Genomic DNA, 16,042 nt, shown 5'->3' with positions numbered 1-16,042 from the left:
TTTTTTTTACAAAAATAGGTTTTATTTCATGTTGACTAATGAGATAAAAGTGGGCCTGCAAAAAAAAAAAAAAAAAAAATCAAACCATCAGGACTGCCCCAAAAAACATGCTGGGTGAAGATACGAAAGGCGACAAATCTTATCTCTCGCATTCAGCAAGAATCGAGAGCTGCTTGGGTGACAAAAGAGGTTGAGGACTTCAAAAACATGAATTCTGTTTGCACCAATTTTCAAGATGTCTTCTTCAGTGTCTTTTGCATTAAAAAGGAATCCATCCCGAGCATAAATTAAGTGCCAACTTCTGTGCTTTGTTGTTCGAAGAGCTTGGACCTCAGTTGTAGGCGCAGTGGCTCCGATGTGGCGCGTCCTCAATCACACAACGACGGTTTGAATCTCCACCTCTTGTGGCGCGGTGATCACGTAGGCCTCCTCGGGCTGCTGCTGCTCCATCAGCTGGATTTGCCCTTGCGCCGTCTCCTCTGCGGTCACCATCGCGACCGTCCCCCGCGCGGTCTCCACAGCTCGGGCCAGCAGTGTGCCATCGCCGATGGCTGAGGCCAGCGTCATGGCCACCTGCTCCGTCAGGCTGTCAGGGGTGGCGATGGTGATGGTGTCGCCACAGTCCAGGATGGACGCGCCCTCCTCACTCCCGCTCATGTTGCGCAGGATGATCTGGTGACTGCCCGTGCCGCCGGTGCCGTGCGCCTGGCTGACGATCTGCTGCACCACTTTCACAATGTGGTTGCCCATCTGGTACGAGCAGCCGGAACCGGGTTACGGGGTCATGAGACGGGCAGCTGGACTAACTTTTGCATGCCTACAACTGTGTTGGGAATCACGTGGTCTTTCCCTATTTCTGATTATCTGCCTTGAGGGGTGAGTGACCTCGCCTCCATTTGGGATACAAGCTTTGTACGGTGGTAGCAAACTCAACTCAGATCATGAATAAATCTTTAAAAATGAAGCTTCATCGATTTAGCTAATGACTAACTTTTTTTTTTTTAAATAGCTAAATTAAAATTGGTGTCCATGTTGTTTTGACAGAGAATATGAAAAGACTTGGAGGCCACTATCCTGTGGATTCCAAACACAGCCAAAGATACGTACGGTCAAGTAGTTCAAAGAATGATGAGCTGCTGGCACTGACCTCATTTTGACTGTCCTGAATGAGCGTAACACCGTCTTCGTGCACTTCCTCGTCTGTCTGAGTCTGAGCGATATATGGGAAGAGCATGACCAAAATAGCATGTGGCAAAAACTACAATTCTCAAATGCTAGATTTAATGTTCAGTAAACCCCGCTGATTTAAGTCACCATTAAGAGTAAACTATTTGTATGTGTTTTTTGTATTGCTCAGATTTTGACTGGTACTTGTGAGTACCTTCCCAAATGAATGAAAAAAAAAAAAAACACAAACAAAAGTGCATGTCTCACCTTGATGATGTACTCCTGCGTGTCAGCTACCATGGAGGAGAACTCCACCAGCAGCGCGTGAGGATCTTCAGTGATTATAGCCGCAGTAGCCACGTTGTCGCCGGAGAGCTGCTCCTCTGTGACCACCACCTCCTCCACCACCTGCTGCTGGTGCTTGCTGGACTCGTCCTTGTTACAGCCCCCTAGTGGACATCACACCATCTGGATGATCAGGCCCCGTTGACACAAAATTTGCTTGTTGAGCACCGAGCAGACCTTTGGCGCGGATGTGGCGATTGAGAGTGCCGTGTTCGGCGAAGCCCCGACCGCACTTGGGGCACTTGAAAGGCTTTTCGCCGGTGTGGTGGCGAGTGTGTCGCACCAAGGAGCCTTTCTCTCGGAAGCCTCGGAAGCAGAACTGACACACGTATGGTTTCTCCTCGCCGTGGGTCCGTTGATGCACCTGCAGCGCGTTCTAAACCAGGCCGACACATACAGATAAAGGAACTTGTGGCCACAAGAAGGCACCTTGGTATTGGCCGTCCTCGCAAGTACTCGATACATTGAAATAGAGCCAGTTTCAGCCCAATACTGATATCAGGTATCGATACTCGCAGATCTCTAAACATTACTAATGTGTACGTCCACTTTTGCACACCGTCTGGAAGTGAAAATGATGAGTTGAAGGGTGCTGCGTGATTAATCATTGTGGTGGAAAGCTCACCTTGGTCTTGTAGGCTTTCTTGCATCTGGCGCAGTGGTAGGGTCGCTCGTCCGAGTGGGCCCTCATGTGCTCCCGTACGTGTCCGACCGTTTTGTACAGCTTGCCGCACTCGCCGCACTTGTAGCGCCTCTCGCTGACGTGGACTTCCATGTGCTTCTTCAGCAGGTACCCACTCAGGAAGTCCCTTTGGCAGAGGGTGCACTTGAAGGGCTTGTAACCTGCAAATGCGACATCACACATTAATTTGCAAAAAAACGTGCATGACAAGTAAGAAGCAATTTACAGCTGGGAGGGAGCAGAGTTTACAAATCCAAAGTATGCAAAGCCATCAACATGAAACAAAAGAAGCATGATGTTTTCATTACCCCGCCCCCCTCAATTGTGTTTCTGAAGTATATTGTCAAATTGAAACGTACCCAAATGGCCTTTGACATGGAAGCGGAAGTAGTTCAGCCCCTTAAAAGAACGATCACAGTGTGGACATGTGTACAATTTAGAGACTGTCTGATCCACCTCCTGGAAAAAGAAAATAAGCCTAGTGTGGAAAAGTTTGCCTACAAATGTCTGAAAGCCTATCTTGGTCATCAATTTCATAGCCAAAGAAGTAAAAACAGTCCACTTTAGCCACTTACCCGTGCCGCCACTTCTACCAACTCCTCTTTAACTTGGATGTCAGCACCATCTGTGACGGGACACTCAATGACCATTTTTTCCAGTTCGTGCACGGCCTGCGGCACTCGCTCCTCTTCCGTCTTCAGAGCAATGCCGGAGTTGAGGATGGCCTGGCAGATGAGGTTATCACCCGCTGCAGCGGCGGCGGCAAGAGCTTCTGCCTGAGACTGATTCACCATCACCTACGGCGAGAGGCGGAGTTCATGGGCGTTTCTAATGTTGTGAGCGGTAAGTGTCGGTGTCACTCGCCTGCTGCTCCTGCGTTGTGCCATCCACCTCCATGGTAAAGTGAACCTGGTGGATGACCTCTTGAGAGTCCGCTTCCACCAAACTGACCACGGCCGTTTGTGCCTCTATCACCTGCTCCTCTGCCGGCTGCTCCTCCTCCACCACCACCTCCTGCTGCTGCTGGGCAGTCTCCGTCAGGATGTCAGTATCAAGTCCTGGATACATGTCGGGCCAAACGCATCTTTCAACTGCATACAGTGGCACCTTGACTTGCCAGTTGCATTTGTTACATAATTTACACTCTATGCTAATGACAGAGTGCAGGCATTGCGGGAGGCAGGGATTTTTCTTTTTTTTCTAGTGTGAATACCTTTCTTCCTTCCATCCTTGCTCACCAGAATCTCCTTGCACTGAACAAAGCGGATCTTCTCAGTGCAGGGTGTGAGGGACTTGAGGTGTCTGGTGAGGGCTCCCGACTCTCTGAAGGACTGGCCACACAGCACGCAGTGGTACGGCCGCTCATCTGGACCAAAACACTCGGTCAGACATCATTTTTTTGTTTTTGTTTTGTTTTAGACAAAGAACGCTTTGAGGTCTGGAGCATACCAGAGTGACGGCGGCTGTGACGAATCAAAGACCCTTTAGTGCGGAAGGAGTTGCCGCATAGTTCGCACGCAAAGTTCTTCTGATCGCTATGTGTCTTCATATGAGTTTTCAAGATGTTGCTCTGTGAACCCCAACAAAAAGTTTGAGTCTCAATTGCTGCCCATGCTTGGTACCGCCCGTGTAATAAGAGTCTTATTTTTGCCGCACCGTTTTAAAGGTCTTGTCACAGAGGTGGCAAATGTAGCGGCCGTCTCCATTGACTTTGAAAACGGGCTTATCGCCCTCGACAATGTCGGAGTCTTTAGGCGTCTCGGACCCCTGGGATAACTTCAAAGAGGTGATTTTCTTCCTGCATCCTCGTCCCAGCGCGGCAGTGCTTGCGCCTGTTTGCAGAACCAACGTTAAGTGGGTCAACTTACAGACAAGACAGCCATAGGGAAAGAAAAATCATCAGAAACACATGGGAGTTACTCACCGCTGCAAACTACAACTACATTACATTAATTAAAACTAAGAGTATTACCATTTCTCTGAAAATAGGCATTATTGTGACTTTTTTACATGGATTATATACAAAAGTGTGCAAAGAGTGGTTTTGCTTACTGTCATTAGGGCTTGTGCTCTCTGGCTCACTCGCAGCTTCTTGCACCCCGTGCGTGTCTCTATTTATAGTCTCAACCTGTTGAAACCACCATGTTACTTCTCAAAGGTAGAATCACATTCATCTTTACCGGTAAAGTATGTACAAAGGACAGAAGGAGTTTGCCTCTGGTAATTGAGCCACAACAGATAATTGCTGGCCTTACCGTTTGCTCTTCAACTTGACTACTCGGCTCACGTCTGCAACTGTGACGCAGCTTGTGTTGTATAAAAGCCTCCAAGGTAGAAAACTCGTTCTGACAGCGCCCACATTTGTGCACGTCCTCATCTGGTAAAACGACCAAACAAGATTAGATTATTTATCATTTAAGCAGTAACTTGTGCGCATGTTCATGTGTTCAACAGAAACAGTTTAACAGCGTGTCACTAACGACTCATTGCTGCTAGCTAACTAGGTGCTAACAATGTCGACATTTGAGGGAATTCTTGCTAGGCCCAAACACCAAAGCACAAAGTATAAGGCATGTTTAAAAAATAGGAAACTAACCTTCGTCTCCGAGGTTGGTTTGTATGGTGATGGTCTCGCTGCCGTCCTTTGCGTGTTTGTGTGCCGTAAGATTATTTTCGACATTCATGTCGTTCGAGGTCTCCGTCTCTGTCGCAACACGGCCGCGGGGTGGCAAACATGGCGGATTTACGACTCCGTCGTCATAACGACGTGCTCTGCGCGTGTACGTGTCCCTCGCAAAAGAGACACCGACTTGGTCGTATTTAGATGGTTGTATTTTTTTTCAGTGCTTACTACTGTTTTCATTTACCTACAAAATTTTACCGAGGGCACAAATAACAGTAAACTACTGGTATGCAGCTTGTTGTACCGGCCGGAAAACTAATCGTTCAAAGTTGTTTACGACATCAAAGTAAACAACGAATCCCTATACGGCAGCAGATATGGCTTCTGTTTTTAGTGGTGTGCTGCAGCTGACTGATCTAGACGATTTTATCACGCCGTCTCAGGTGTTGAAATATACATTTTACGTGTTTTCACGCATTATTTTGTTTAGCTATACGGTGCTGCAGTAGCAGAGAAAATGCTTCGTCGATGTTATGTCATTCATAACGTAATACTGACGCATGTAAATAGCAAATGCCTCATTTTACGCTAAGTCGTGATTGTCAGCAAGCAATATAACAATTTTGTGGTAAACCATCGGAATTTTTTTTCACGCATGATTTTGTTTAGCTATACGGTGCTGCAGTAGCAGAGAAAAGGCTTCATCGATGTTGTCTTTCATAACGTAACACAATGACGCAGTAAATAGCAAATGTCGCATTTTACGCCAAGTGGTGACTGTCAGCAAGCTATAAAACAATTTCATGGTAAACCATCGGATTTTTTTTTGGGGGGGGGGGGGGGGTGTTGAATCTCCGCTTTGGTCTTCTTGTGTCGATTATTGACAATTAACTCTTGTGTTGCTGTTTTGTAGGAATGTGTCAGACCTGTTAAAATTGAGAAGAAACAGGGCAGGTCTGTTGCCAAAATCCAGATAGAAGATGATGGCAGTTATGTCCAAATCAATCAAGTGAGTATTGAATAATCATTCAGTCTTTTCTGCTTACGTTTTTCTCACAATTGGCTTGCTTGTTTACAGGCTGGGCAGAAGCAGAAGCTTGAGAAAGCAAAGATCACACTGAACGACTGCTTGGCTTGTAGCGGATGCATCACATCGGCCGAGAGTGTCCTCATCACGCAACAGAGCCACGAGGAGCTCTTCAAAGTGCTGCGCAACAACAAGGTTAATAGTGGTGCTGGTGGTGTTGCCCTGATGAGTTGGATTTGTTTCATGGCCAAACGCAATGTAAAATCAAACGAAAGGTCGTCAATCTGTCCCATAACAAAGAGAATCATTCTACCACAGGTGAGCGAGACAGAGAAGAAAGTGGTGGTGGTGTCAGTGTCACCTCAGTCCCGAGCGTCCCTTGCCGCCTTCTACGGGCTCAGCAGCAGCCAGGTGGGGAGGAGGCTCACCTCTTTCTTCAAAGGCCTCGGTAAGGAATACGTCACGGTCAGAAAGGTCTTCTCTTCTTCCAACCATTATCAGGAGGACTGAGTGAAAAACCTAAACTGTAATATTTAATCACCTTTGACATTTTTGACCAATTCATTTGGAGCTTTTCCCAATGCTGCTTTTGCAGGCGTCCATCACGTGTTTGACACAAGCTTCAGCCGCACTTTCAGCCTGCTGGAGAGCCAGAGAGAGTTTGTGGAGCGTTTCCAAAGGAAGGAGCAAGACAGACGTTCTTTGCCCATGCTGACGTCAGCATGTCCAGGTACACTGCAAAAGAAAACTAGAAGCTCATCAGAGATCTCACACCTCTCCTGTTGACATTCCGATTCCGTGCAAGTCTCCTGAAGTGTGTATTATGAACTGCTGAAGAATGAAGACTGACTTGTGCTGGATTATTTTTTTTTTTTCCATGTGTGCTTAGGTTGGATCTGCTATGCGGAGAAGACACACGGAGAGTTTATTCTTCCTTACATCAGCACCACCCGCTCCCCTCAGGCTATGATGGGCTCTCTGGTTAAAGGCTATTTTGCACAGCAACAAGTATAAGACACATACCGTATTGGCCTGAATATAAGACAGTGTTTTTTCCATTGAAATAAGACTGAAAAAGTGGGGGTCATCTTACATTTGGGGTCTAGGCATTATTACCCATTCACAGCGGTAGATGGCGCCAGATATCTTTAAAGCGAATGCTGATCTTAACTCCCCAGGCCAAAGCGAACCCCTGTCACGAAGAATAAAAATAAAAATAGCGGTAGCACGAAGGAGAAAAATAAAAAATAGCGGTAAGAAAGAAAAGAGAAGAAAATAAGAGAAGAGATAACAAAACAGAGAAACAGTAGGTTTATTTACATTTCAAAAACCAGAAACCATTCATTTACAAATGTGATTGCACTTTAGTTTACGTATGTTCAGATATGATGGACAGTTTTTGCATGATTTGAATAAGGCAAAATAACATGCTTTTTCTCTCGAATATATTGTTATAATCATTTGTTTCAGATATACTGTAATTATTTTCTGTATAAAAATTAAATTTGGTGTTCAAAAAGTCTTTTTTCAAACTTGAGTCTTGAAAAAGAGTGGGTCGTCTTATAATCAGGGTCGTCTTATATTCGGGCCAATACGGTGCTTTGAAAAGGAGAAAGCACCTTTGCCCCCCCAACAAAATACAATAATTTTAGGACTTTGTAAAAATAGTATAAATATTTTTATTATTCTACGGTCCATTCAAGTCTATAGCCAGTTGCTCAACACGGCTCTGCTATTTTTACAAATTATTGACTAGCCTAAAGTATCAGCTCCACAAACACGTTTTCTTTCTTTTACTTTGCAAAGCGATGGTTTGACGTGGGCAATATGTAACCTATACTGTATGAAGCTCTATGTCATGTGTGTTATCAGGGCCTGAGCCCACAGCAAATCTACCACGTGGTGGTGATGCCCTGCTTCGATAAGAAACTAGAGGCCTCTAGGCCAGACTTCTACCAGAGCGAAGCTGAGAGCAGAGAAGTGGACTGCGTCATCACATCCGGTACGGTCTCCACTTCCATCATCGTACGTCTCTTGGAACACCATGTCTCTCTTTTCCTTGTTAGGAGAAGTTCAGAAAATGCTGGAAGAGGAAAAGGTGACTCTTAACGAGATGCAGGCTGCACCTCTTGACATGCTGTGAGTTTGAGCACTTTTGGCGGCAGGTTGACTTTTCATGCTATTGATGTGATTCTCCGTCCAGTTTCAGCAACGTGGAAGACGGCGAGTTCCTCAGCCACGCCGGCAGCAGCTCGGGCGGTTACCTCCATCATGTCTTCAGTTACGCGGCCAAGCAGATTTTTGGAGAGGAGGTCAAGGAACTCACCTACAAGACCCTCAGGTGAGTCCCCGAATGCTTTGCGCTCATATAAGGTGATGGCGGCTCATGGCCGGTGCTGCCACCGCAGGAATAAGGACTTCCAGGAGGTTACGCTGGAGAAGGACGGCGCGGTGGTGCTGAGTTTTGCGTCCACGTATGGCTTCCGCAACATCCTGAACTTGGTGCAGAAACTCAAGAGGGGAAAGTCGCCGTACCACTTTGTGGAGGTCATGGCCTGTCCCTCAGGTTGGCCAAAGTTTCAAAAATCCACAATTACTTCAACATAACCATATCAATCAGTATATAAAAGTACAAAGTATGCAAAGTATTACAGTATTACAGCACCATAGTATAATATAAATGACATCTTTACGCTTTACCATTGTGAGTTGACGAGCTATCTTATACATGCCTCATTTTGACTTCATGTTTAGTATACTCTATATAGTATATTATGTTTTTTGTAATATTATTTTAAGGTCCTTCGTGTTTTGTGAATCTTCAGGTTGTCTTAATGGCGGTGGGCAGCTGAAACCAGGCCCTGGTCAGAACCCAAAGGAGTTCCTCCAGCAGGTGGAGGCGCTCTATAAAGCAGAAGCAACCCGAGCGCCGGAAGATGACGTCTGCGTGGCCGAACTCTACCAGTCGTGGCTCAGCAGCATCGGCGAAGAGCGCGCCAGAGAGCTGCTGCACACCAACTACCACGCCGTGGAGAAGATGACCAATGGGCTCACCATGAAATGGTGATGCTGTCCAATTACATGCGACCGCTGCATTTGTGTCCGTTTCAGTGGAAAAAATAGTAATTCAGTTATGTATATTGGAACAAGATTCGGGAGCATTTTAATTTCATAATTACACGAATATGTGCAAAGAAAAAATGTCTTGTATTTGTGTGGTGGACACATCGTACTTACCTGTGCAGGATGAGAATTTTCCGCGGATCCCCGAGTTTTTTTTTCCGTCGAAAGTATCATTTTTGTGAATCGTGTAAATCCGTTGTGAAAATTATTTGTATATATATTTCGGGGAGCGGGCAACGTTAGCCTCGGCGACTCGCGAGCATGATTCGGGAGCATTTTAATTTAACAATTACACGAATATATTTTAAGCAAATAAAAATAAAAAATTTTTTTTTTTTTTAAAAAAGGCATATTGTGTCCATTTGTGCAAAGAAAAAACGTCTTGTATTTCTGTGGTGGACACATCGTACTTACCTGGCTGTGTGATTTGAGGAGAGAAAAGACATTTTCCTAAAATGATTCCCCCAAGCCCAGCAATGAAGGCTTAAGTATTTCTTACCTGTGAAGATGAGCAGGGTCCACAACTGAAGCCAATGACCAAATTCACCAAGCTGGAGATAACGTTTACCCTCAACGTGGAGATTCCCAAGGACGCGTTTACTGTGTTGCTAAAACCATACGCCACACATGGTGGCATTTTCGCCGCGGAAGCAGAAAATATGAACTCGAGTTGGACGCGCTTACGGAAATGGCAACGCTAGATGGCCGCCTTAAAAGGCACGGGCAAGGCAATGTGACCTAAATTAATTTAATGACAAAAAAACATGTACACAGGTTTTGATTTTATTAAGACGATTCCTCTTAGCCCAAGTTCTCGCGAGATTATCGTGATGACGCAGTGCATAAGTAAAGCAAATGAACGCGTTCTCCGCCAAATTAACACATACATATAAATTAGCTTAGCAGATAATTTTGTTGTTATGATACGCGAAGGACCTAACAGTGTACAATTAGCCTCATGCTCCCTGATACAATTAGATAATTACAAATTTACAATGTAAATACTTGTACTTTTGTACTGAAACAAATGTTCAGCCCATCTAACATTTCATATGTACACAATGAGTTGAGCATGAACTGTTCAAATCATGCGTAATCAGATGAACAACTTCCCATTAATTATCGCTTGAACGCTAAGTAGAAACATCCCATCTTGGAAATAAAATGTGGTTTCAACAGCTGAATTTGTTTTTGAACATACATATTTACAGAACGTACATAGAAAGACTAAAACTATTTGTTCTTATCTAAAGCAGTTGTTCAATGGCCACATTTTACCCCCCCGCAGACAGTTTCGGTAATGCGGTGCTATTAGCGGTTTGAGTCCCAGCGGGCAACATCACTCCTTGGGCACTCGGAAGGCGTCCTTCTCTTTACGGAGGCTCCTCATGGCTTCGATGGGATCGGTCTGTTTGACGTGATCTTGTACGGATTTCTCTCTGTATTGAGCGGGAAAAAAAATGCTGACGGCATTTCCGACCGCTCTCTTTGCTGTGGATGAAATCATCAAAGACTCGGTGCGGTGGACATACTTGACTCTCATGAATGGGTTAAAGGTGAATTCATCAGCCAAAGTGGATGGGATGGTAGGCTCACCATTGCTGCATTTCTCCTGAGGAAACAAGCACAACTTTCGTCACAAATTCGGTGATCATGTGACTGAAGCGACGATTGCTTGTACGCGACAGACAAATAAATACCTTTGCCCATGCCAACTTCTTCTGAATGACCTCGTTGTCTGGCTCGACGTGGCGTGCAAACTTCAGGTTGCCGACAGTGTACTCGTGACCACAGTAGACTCGCTGAAAGAAAGATAAATATTTGTGTGCATGCTCTGTTTATGTGTTACGGCCATGCCAAGTAGCACTTGAAGGTTTCTAATGACGACCATGCTCGTTTCATGACATTTGCAATGTCTGATGACGTTAGGTTTGCGACTTGAACATTTGGGCGCTACAATCCTTCATTAAGCTATGAGTGTTTAAGAGGCACCGTTTCAGAAGGCAGGCGTCCCAGAATTTCAATCAAGGCTTTGTACATTTGCTCCGCGGTGCCCTCAAAGAATTTCCCACAGCCTGAAACAAATAGTGTGTCCCCTGCATGTGGGGAAAAACAAACACAAACAAACAAACAAACAAACAAACAAACAAACAAACAAACAAACAAACAAAAATCACCGTTAACATGGCAGGCTGCTGCGATTGCTCAAGTAAGACCGATGATGGAAGTAGCAGCGAAGCAGGCTAACTGGATGTTGTACCTGTGAAGACAGCGGGGGGCTCGGAGCTGTCATCTTTGGTGACATAGTAGCAGACATGGCCGGTGGTGTGGCACGGCGTGAACAGACATTTGACGTTAAGCGAGCCAACCTGAGAACAGAGACGACATCAGAGATGGAGATATCTCTGCTGCTCGGGTTGATGTTCGTACTTTGAAACTGTTGGCGTGAGAGACTTTCTTTGTTATGGCATCGACGCGTTTGTCTCCTCCGTAGACTTTCAGGCCGGGCATGAGGTTTACCATCTTCTCATTGCCACCAGCGTGATCCCTGAAAACAACGGTGCTCAAATTCAGAAATGAATAATGTTGAATAATGAATGTCAAGTGTTCCTCAAGTCCAGTTTTTTATAGCACAAGCGCGTTTCCCTCCAGTGTGTTTGCTATGCGGCTTACCAGTGGTGATGGGTGGTCAATACTGTTGTGAGCCTTACGCCATGTTTTCTAACTGCCTCCACAACCTGCAATTAAAAACAGCAAAGGTCAATTTTATATAACACGTATACGGCGAGTTTCAGAGAAACTGGCCTGAACTAGACCAATTCAAGAAACGAGGCTGAGCATATATTACGACGGTGGTTTTTGTTGTTCAGACAGCTCAGATATTCGGATTAAACACTGTGTGTTTAGCGGAGATGGGACCAAGTGACACATGTGTAAGTCTCAAGTCTTAACCTTCAAGTCTCAAGTAAGTCCCAAGTCATTTTTTTCTTGGGCAAGTCAAGTCAAGTCCTTAAATAGGTCAAGTCCAAGTCAAGTCCTTAAATGGGCCAAGTCAAGTCCAAGTCAAGTCACCTTATTATTGCAATTTTACCCGCAGAATCTGATCTTAGTAGTGAAAAGACAAGATATCAGTAACTTTAAGTAACCATCATTGTCCAATGTGTCTAACCTGTTTAAAAAATATGACATTAATTTGGATTTGCACTGTAATTATTGATATTCAGTAAAATACACCATGGAATCAAACAAAAAAGAAATTACCTCATACAATGATTTATTGACAGCTCAATCTCAACAAATGAACATCTGACGACAGTGTCTGACACATTTGAGTTGCAAATATGAAAAAATAATCAGAAAAAAAATCTGAAAGAAAAAACACAAAGAGCATTAGAAACATTTTATGTTTCATCTGTAACATCTGGAGACACCAGAGCTCTATAAACTTCAATTTTCAACATTGTCAGAAATGTTTTTGTTGCATATCTTGCACTGTGCTGTCCGTCTTTTGCCGTCATAAAAGTAATTGCTATAGCCGAAGGCGATGACTCGCGGTACCGCTCCCGCTGACATGTTTGCGCATGTCTGATATAAAGGGGCATGATTCTCCAATAAACACGTTCGGTAGGTAAAGAGGGCACGACTGATTGATTGACAGGGTAGTGATCCAATCATGACAACGCCATTCTCAGCCTGCGCTCCTACCGTGTTATCGATTATTTTTTAAAATGTATTATTAATTCTATATTCAAACTGAAAACATAAACTAAATAACACTGAAGTCATTCAAGTCATCGTGTCTCAAGTCAAGTCCCGAGTCTTTAACTTCCAAGTCCAAGTCGAGTCTCAAGTTTTTTCTTTTTTTGTCAAGTCAAGTCATCAAAACAGCGACTCGAGTCGACTCGAGTCCAAGTCACAGTGACTCGAGTCCCCATCTCTGGTGTTTAGAACACAACTTGTATTACTTCATTCAAAAAAATTATACATATATTCTCCCTGTGACTGTAGGTGATCAGAGAAGGCCTCACTGACCCTGAGCAAAGTTTAAACTCATCTCAACTACAAATTACGACAGACCTTCACAGGTTCCACGGGGTCAACGATTGCTGCTTCTTTGGTGTCCGTGTCGATGAGCAGGTACATGTAGTTGTCAGTGAGAGCTGGCAGAAGTTCAATCTTCATGTTGGCTTGCTCCACCACTGACGTTTTTCTCACGGTGTCGTGCAGGAGAGCCGCTGCTTGGGCCTTGACTTCCACAGGTGCTTCGCAATCGGGACAACGCACGAGTCAATCATTGACACTCGGTTAACCTTAAATGACGTGTGTCCACGTAAAGCACGCTGTTTTCTGCACCTATTTGATACCTCATCTTCAACAACAATGTGAAGACGATAATTGTGTGTGTGTGTGTGTGTGTGTGTGTGTGTGTGTGTGTGTGTGTGTGTGTGTGTGTGTGTGTGTGTGTGTGTAAGAGACAGTAACTGACAGGAGACCAGCTGTGTTCATGTAAGAACTAGTCTACACCATGTGTCATAAAACGAAAAAATGTGTCGTAATGCAACAACAATTTAAGACGATAAGCCCCACAAGACTGCCGAGTGCGACATGGAGTGTGTCCTACCAAGTTTTAAAGCTGTGGTCGCTCCTACTAGAGTGCAGGTACTCCCTACGAGTGATTTCAGTAACATTCCAAAACGCAGAAAACCTATCAGTTAGCGGTGAGCAAAAAGTTTGGTTGCGGTTCAGTTCCGGGTTCGTCACCACTCACCTCGCAGACTCTACCAATCAAAATCGGGGGAATGGATGGGGGAAGGTGTTAAATGCTTTTTATTTTTTATTTATTTAAACAACAAAATCCACCATGACATTTATGTGGTTGTCATTTAAAGACATAATATAGTTATCACGACATCACAACAGAAAACGTTAGGTTTTAGTTCATTTCCGTATCGTTGCCATTCGCTTACTTAGCTCGACCAATCACATTCGGGAGAGCGGTCGGCAGTGTGTGTTGCGTTTTATGCAAGCAATAAAAACACTCAATGTTTATTTCTTACGTATACGATTGTGTGTTTTACTTCATTTTTGTTAAATAAAACAAAGGCAGCACTATAGATTTTTTCTTTTATACATATACAAATAGGTTCCAACCTGTCCCTTACGACTCGCCGTAGCTTAACGTTTACAGTTGCATCGGGTGTCGGTCAAAGTTGACTTCAACTCGTGCACACTGCTCGAAAGCTGCGGCATTTGACATTTTTCCAGTTTTTCCAACAATGTCGGCAGGAAATATATCCCGATTTTGGGAATGGGGAAGAAAGATCATTTGCGTGGGCAGAAACTACGCGGAGCACGCCAAAGAGCTGAAAAACGCCGTCCCCACGGAACCGGTACTGTTTTTGAAGCCGCCTTCCGCCTACGTTCGGGAGGGCTCCCCGATCCTAGTGCCCTTCTACTCCAGCAACCTGCACCACGAGGTGGAGCTCGGTGTTGTGATCGGCAAGGGGGGCGCGGCCATCCCACAGTCCACCGCTATGGACCACGTAGCCGGCTACGCGCTGTGCTTGGACATGACGGCCCGGGACGTGCAGGACGAGTGCAAGTCCAAAGGTCTTCCCTGGACGCTGGCCAAGGCTTTCGACACCTCTTGCCCGGTGAGCGAATTCATCCCCAAGGAGCGCATCCCCGAGCCGGGCAACGTCAATCTGTGGTTGAAAGTCAATGAGCAGCTGAGGCAGAGTGGCTGCACCTCCCACATGATCTTCTCCATCCCCTACCTCGTCAGCTACATCAGCGACTTCATCACCCTGGATGAGGGCGACCTGATCCTCACCGGGACCCCTAAAGGGGTGTCGGCCGTTCAGGAGCACGACGAGCTGTGGGCAGGCATCGATGGAGTCGTCACGATGACTTTCAGAGTTGAGAGGAAAGCTCACTAGCGGTGGTCAACTGAATAAAAACTCAACAGAAAGTTGTTCAAATTATGACTGAGGGGCGAATTTTAAGGAGGTAATTTGAGGTCAAACGTTTTGTACTTGAAAAAACAAAACTCGTACTTGGAGAAAAAAACAAACTTGAATCTGAAAAAAACGTGCTGTTTAAAATTTGATAAATAAAACAATGTAATGAAATAAAAATACTTGTTTGAACGTTTTTTCGAGTTGAAAATAGTTTTGCTTCGCCTTAGTCATTTTTTTTAAATAAACTATTTTCAGGTTTCACCTCAATTTATTTTTCAGGATTTGAGGTCTTCTTTTTATCAGTTGCATGTTTTATATTTTCAGATTCACCTTTTTTTCAGGTTCAACTCTTGTTTTTGCAGATTCGCCTCTTTTTTTACAGGTTCAAATCTTGGTGAGCTGTATACCGTAATTTCCGGTGTATAAGCCGCACGTGCACATGAGTTTTTTACAAAGAAAGACAGTACACAGAAAGCCTTTTTGAAGTTTGAATAACATGCTTTAACATGTGTTTCTAAACATTGCCTGTGACACAGCAGTAGTACCGCAGCAACACGGAAGTGTGTTATTAACAAAGAAATACTGGACACAGAAATCTTTTTTAAAGTTTTAATAACATACCTTAACATTTCTTTCCAAACACTGCCTGTGACGCGGCAGTAATACCGCGGCAACACGGAAGTGTGCACGCGTGTTATTAACAAAGAAATACTGGACACAGAAAGCTTTTTTAAAGTTTTAATAACATACCTTAACATTCCTTTCCAAACACTGCCTGTGACGCGGCGGTAACACAGCAGCAACACGGTAGCACAGCACTAACAGGGCTGGTTAAAGTAAAAGTAAAAAAAAGAGCTTCATCGTCTTCATCTTCCTCCTGTGCACTGAAACCGTCGAAGTCTTCCTCCTCAATTTCCGATTGGAATAGCGTTAGATATCCTTCGCCACACACTTTCTCAGTATCTCTTTCGTCATCGTTTTTATCAATTTCTTCTCGCATTTTCCATGATTAGGGTCCACGAAATAAAGAAAAGGGTGCCACAACACAATGTCATCAACATCGACTGCCTTTAGCTTAAAAGCGGCATCATATGCATTTCTTTTGTCCCCCATAA

General features: G+C 44.6%; 4 protein-coding genes across 6 annotated transcripts; 2 read left to right on the top strand and 2 right to left on the bottom strand.

Annotated features, from left to right (window-relative positions):
- Positions 1–53: 53 nt before the first annotated feature.
- e4f1 (E4F transcription factor 1) lies at positions 54–4,893 on the bottom strand. The gene is made up of 14 exons (XM_088358542.1): positions 4,791–4,893; positions 4,450–4,571; positions 4,247–4,322; positions 3,851–4,026; positions 3,644–3,764; positions 3,408–3,560; positions 3,059–3,252; positions 2,770–2,991; positions 2,554–2,653; positions 2,138–2,355; positions 1,690–1,888; positions 1,435–1,616; positions 1,148–1,210; positions 54–750 (listed from the first exon to the last, which is right to left on the bottom strand). Exons 1-14 carry the CDS (start codon positions 4,876–4,878, stop codon positions 373–375), a joined length of 2,292 nt encoding a protein of 763 aa, XP_088214668.1. The 5' UTR covers positions 4,879–4,893; the 3' UTR covers positions 54–372.
- Positions 4,894–5,000: 107 nt separating this feature from the next.
- ciao3 (cytosolic iron-sulfur assembly component 3) lies at positions 5,001–9,054 on the top strand. Of its 3 annotated transcripts, none has more exons than XM_088358548.1 (11): positions 5,001–5,021; positions 5,731–5,826; positions 5,896–6,039; positions 6,163–6,292; positions 6,440–6,574; positions 6,734–6,852; positions 7,717–7,846; positions 7,911–7,983; positions 8,048–8,185; positions 8,253–8,410; positions 8,670–9,054. In XM_088358548.1, the coding sequence occupies exons 1-11, from the start codon at positions 5,019–5,021 to the stop codon at positions 8,909–8,911; spliced, it is 1,368 nt and encodes a 455-aa protein (XP_088214674.1). In that variant the 5' UTR covers positions 5,001–5,018; the 3' UTR covers positions 8,912–9,054. The 3 variants fall into 3 exon arrangements, with proteins under 3 accessions (XP_088214674.1, XP_088214671.1, XP_088214672.1); XM_088358545.1 differs by lacking the exon at positions 5,001–5,021 and adding an exon at positions 5,114–5,260; XM_088358546.1 differs by lacking the exon at positions 5,001–5,021 and adding an exon at positions 5,393–5,623.
- Positions 9,055–9,734: 680 nt separating this feature from the next.
- On the bottom strand, positions 9,735–13,748 carry hagh (hydroxyacylglutathione hydrolase). The gene is made up of 9 exons (XM_088358549.1): positions 13,589–13,748; positions 13,045–13,229; positions 11,641–11,705; positions 11,398–11,515; positions 11,228–11,336; positions 10,960–11,063; positions 10,668–10,769; positions 10,500–10,579; positions 9,735–10,406 (listed from the first exon to the last, which is right to left on the bottom strand). The coding sequence occupies exons 1-9, from the start codon at positions 13,653–13,655 to the stop codon at positions 10,307–10,309; spliced, it is 930 nt and encodes a 309-aa protein (XP_088214675.1). The 5' UTR covers positions 13,656–13,748; the 3' UTR covers positions 9,735–10,306.
- A 345-nt stretch (positions 13,749–14,093) lies between these two features.
- fahd1 (FAH domain containing oxaloacetate decarboxylase 1) lies at positions 14,094–15,104 on the top strand. The gene has a single exon (XM_088358550.1). It carries the CDS (start codon positions 14,244–14,246, stop codon positions 14,904–14,906), a length of 663 nt encoding a protein of 220 aa, XP_088214676.1. The 5' UTR covers positions 14,094–14,243; the 3' UTR covers positions 14,907–15,104.
- Positions 15,105–16,042: the final 938 nt, after the last annotated feature.

Source organism: Syngnathus floridae, chromosome 17 (genome assembly GCF_059516105.1).
Source record: "Syngnathus floridae isolate MCC-2025c chromosome 17, RoL_Sflo_1.0, whole genome shotgun sequence".
Lineage (NCBI taxonomy): Eukaryota > Metazoa > Chordata > Actinopteri > Syngnathiformes > Syngnathidae > Syngnathus > Syngnathus floridae.
The sequence above is the reverse complement of the archived record's forward strand: the minus strand, read 5'-3'. Positions and strand labels throughout refer to the sequence as shown.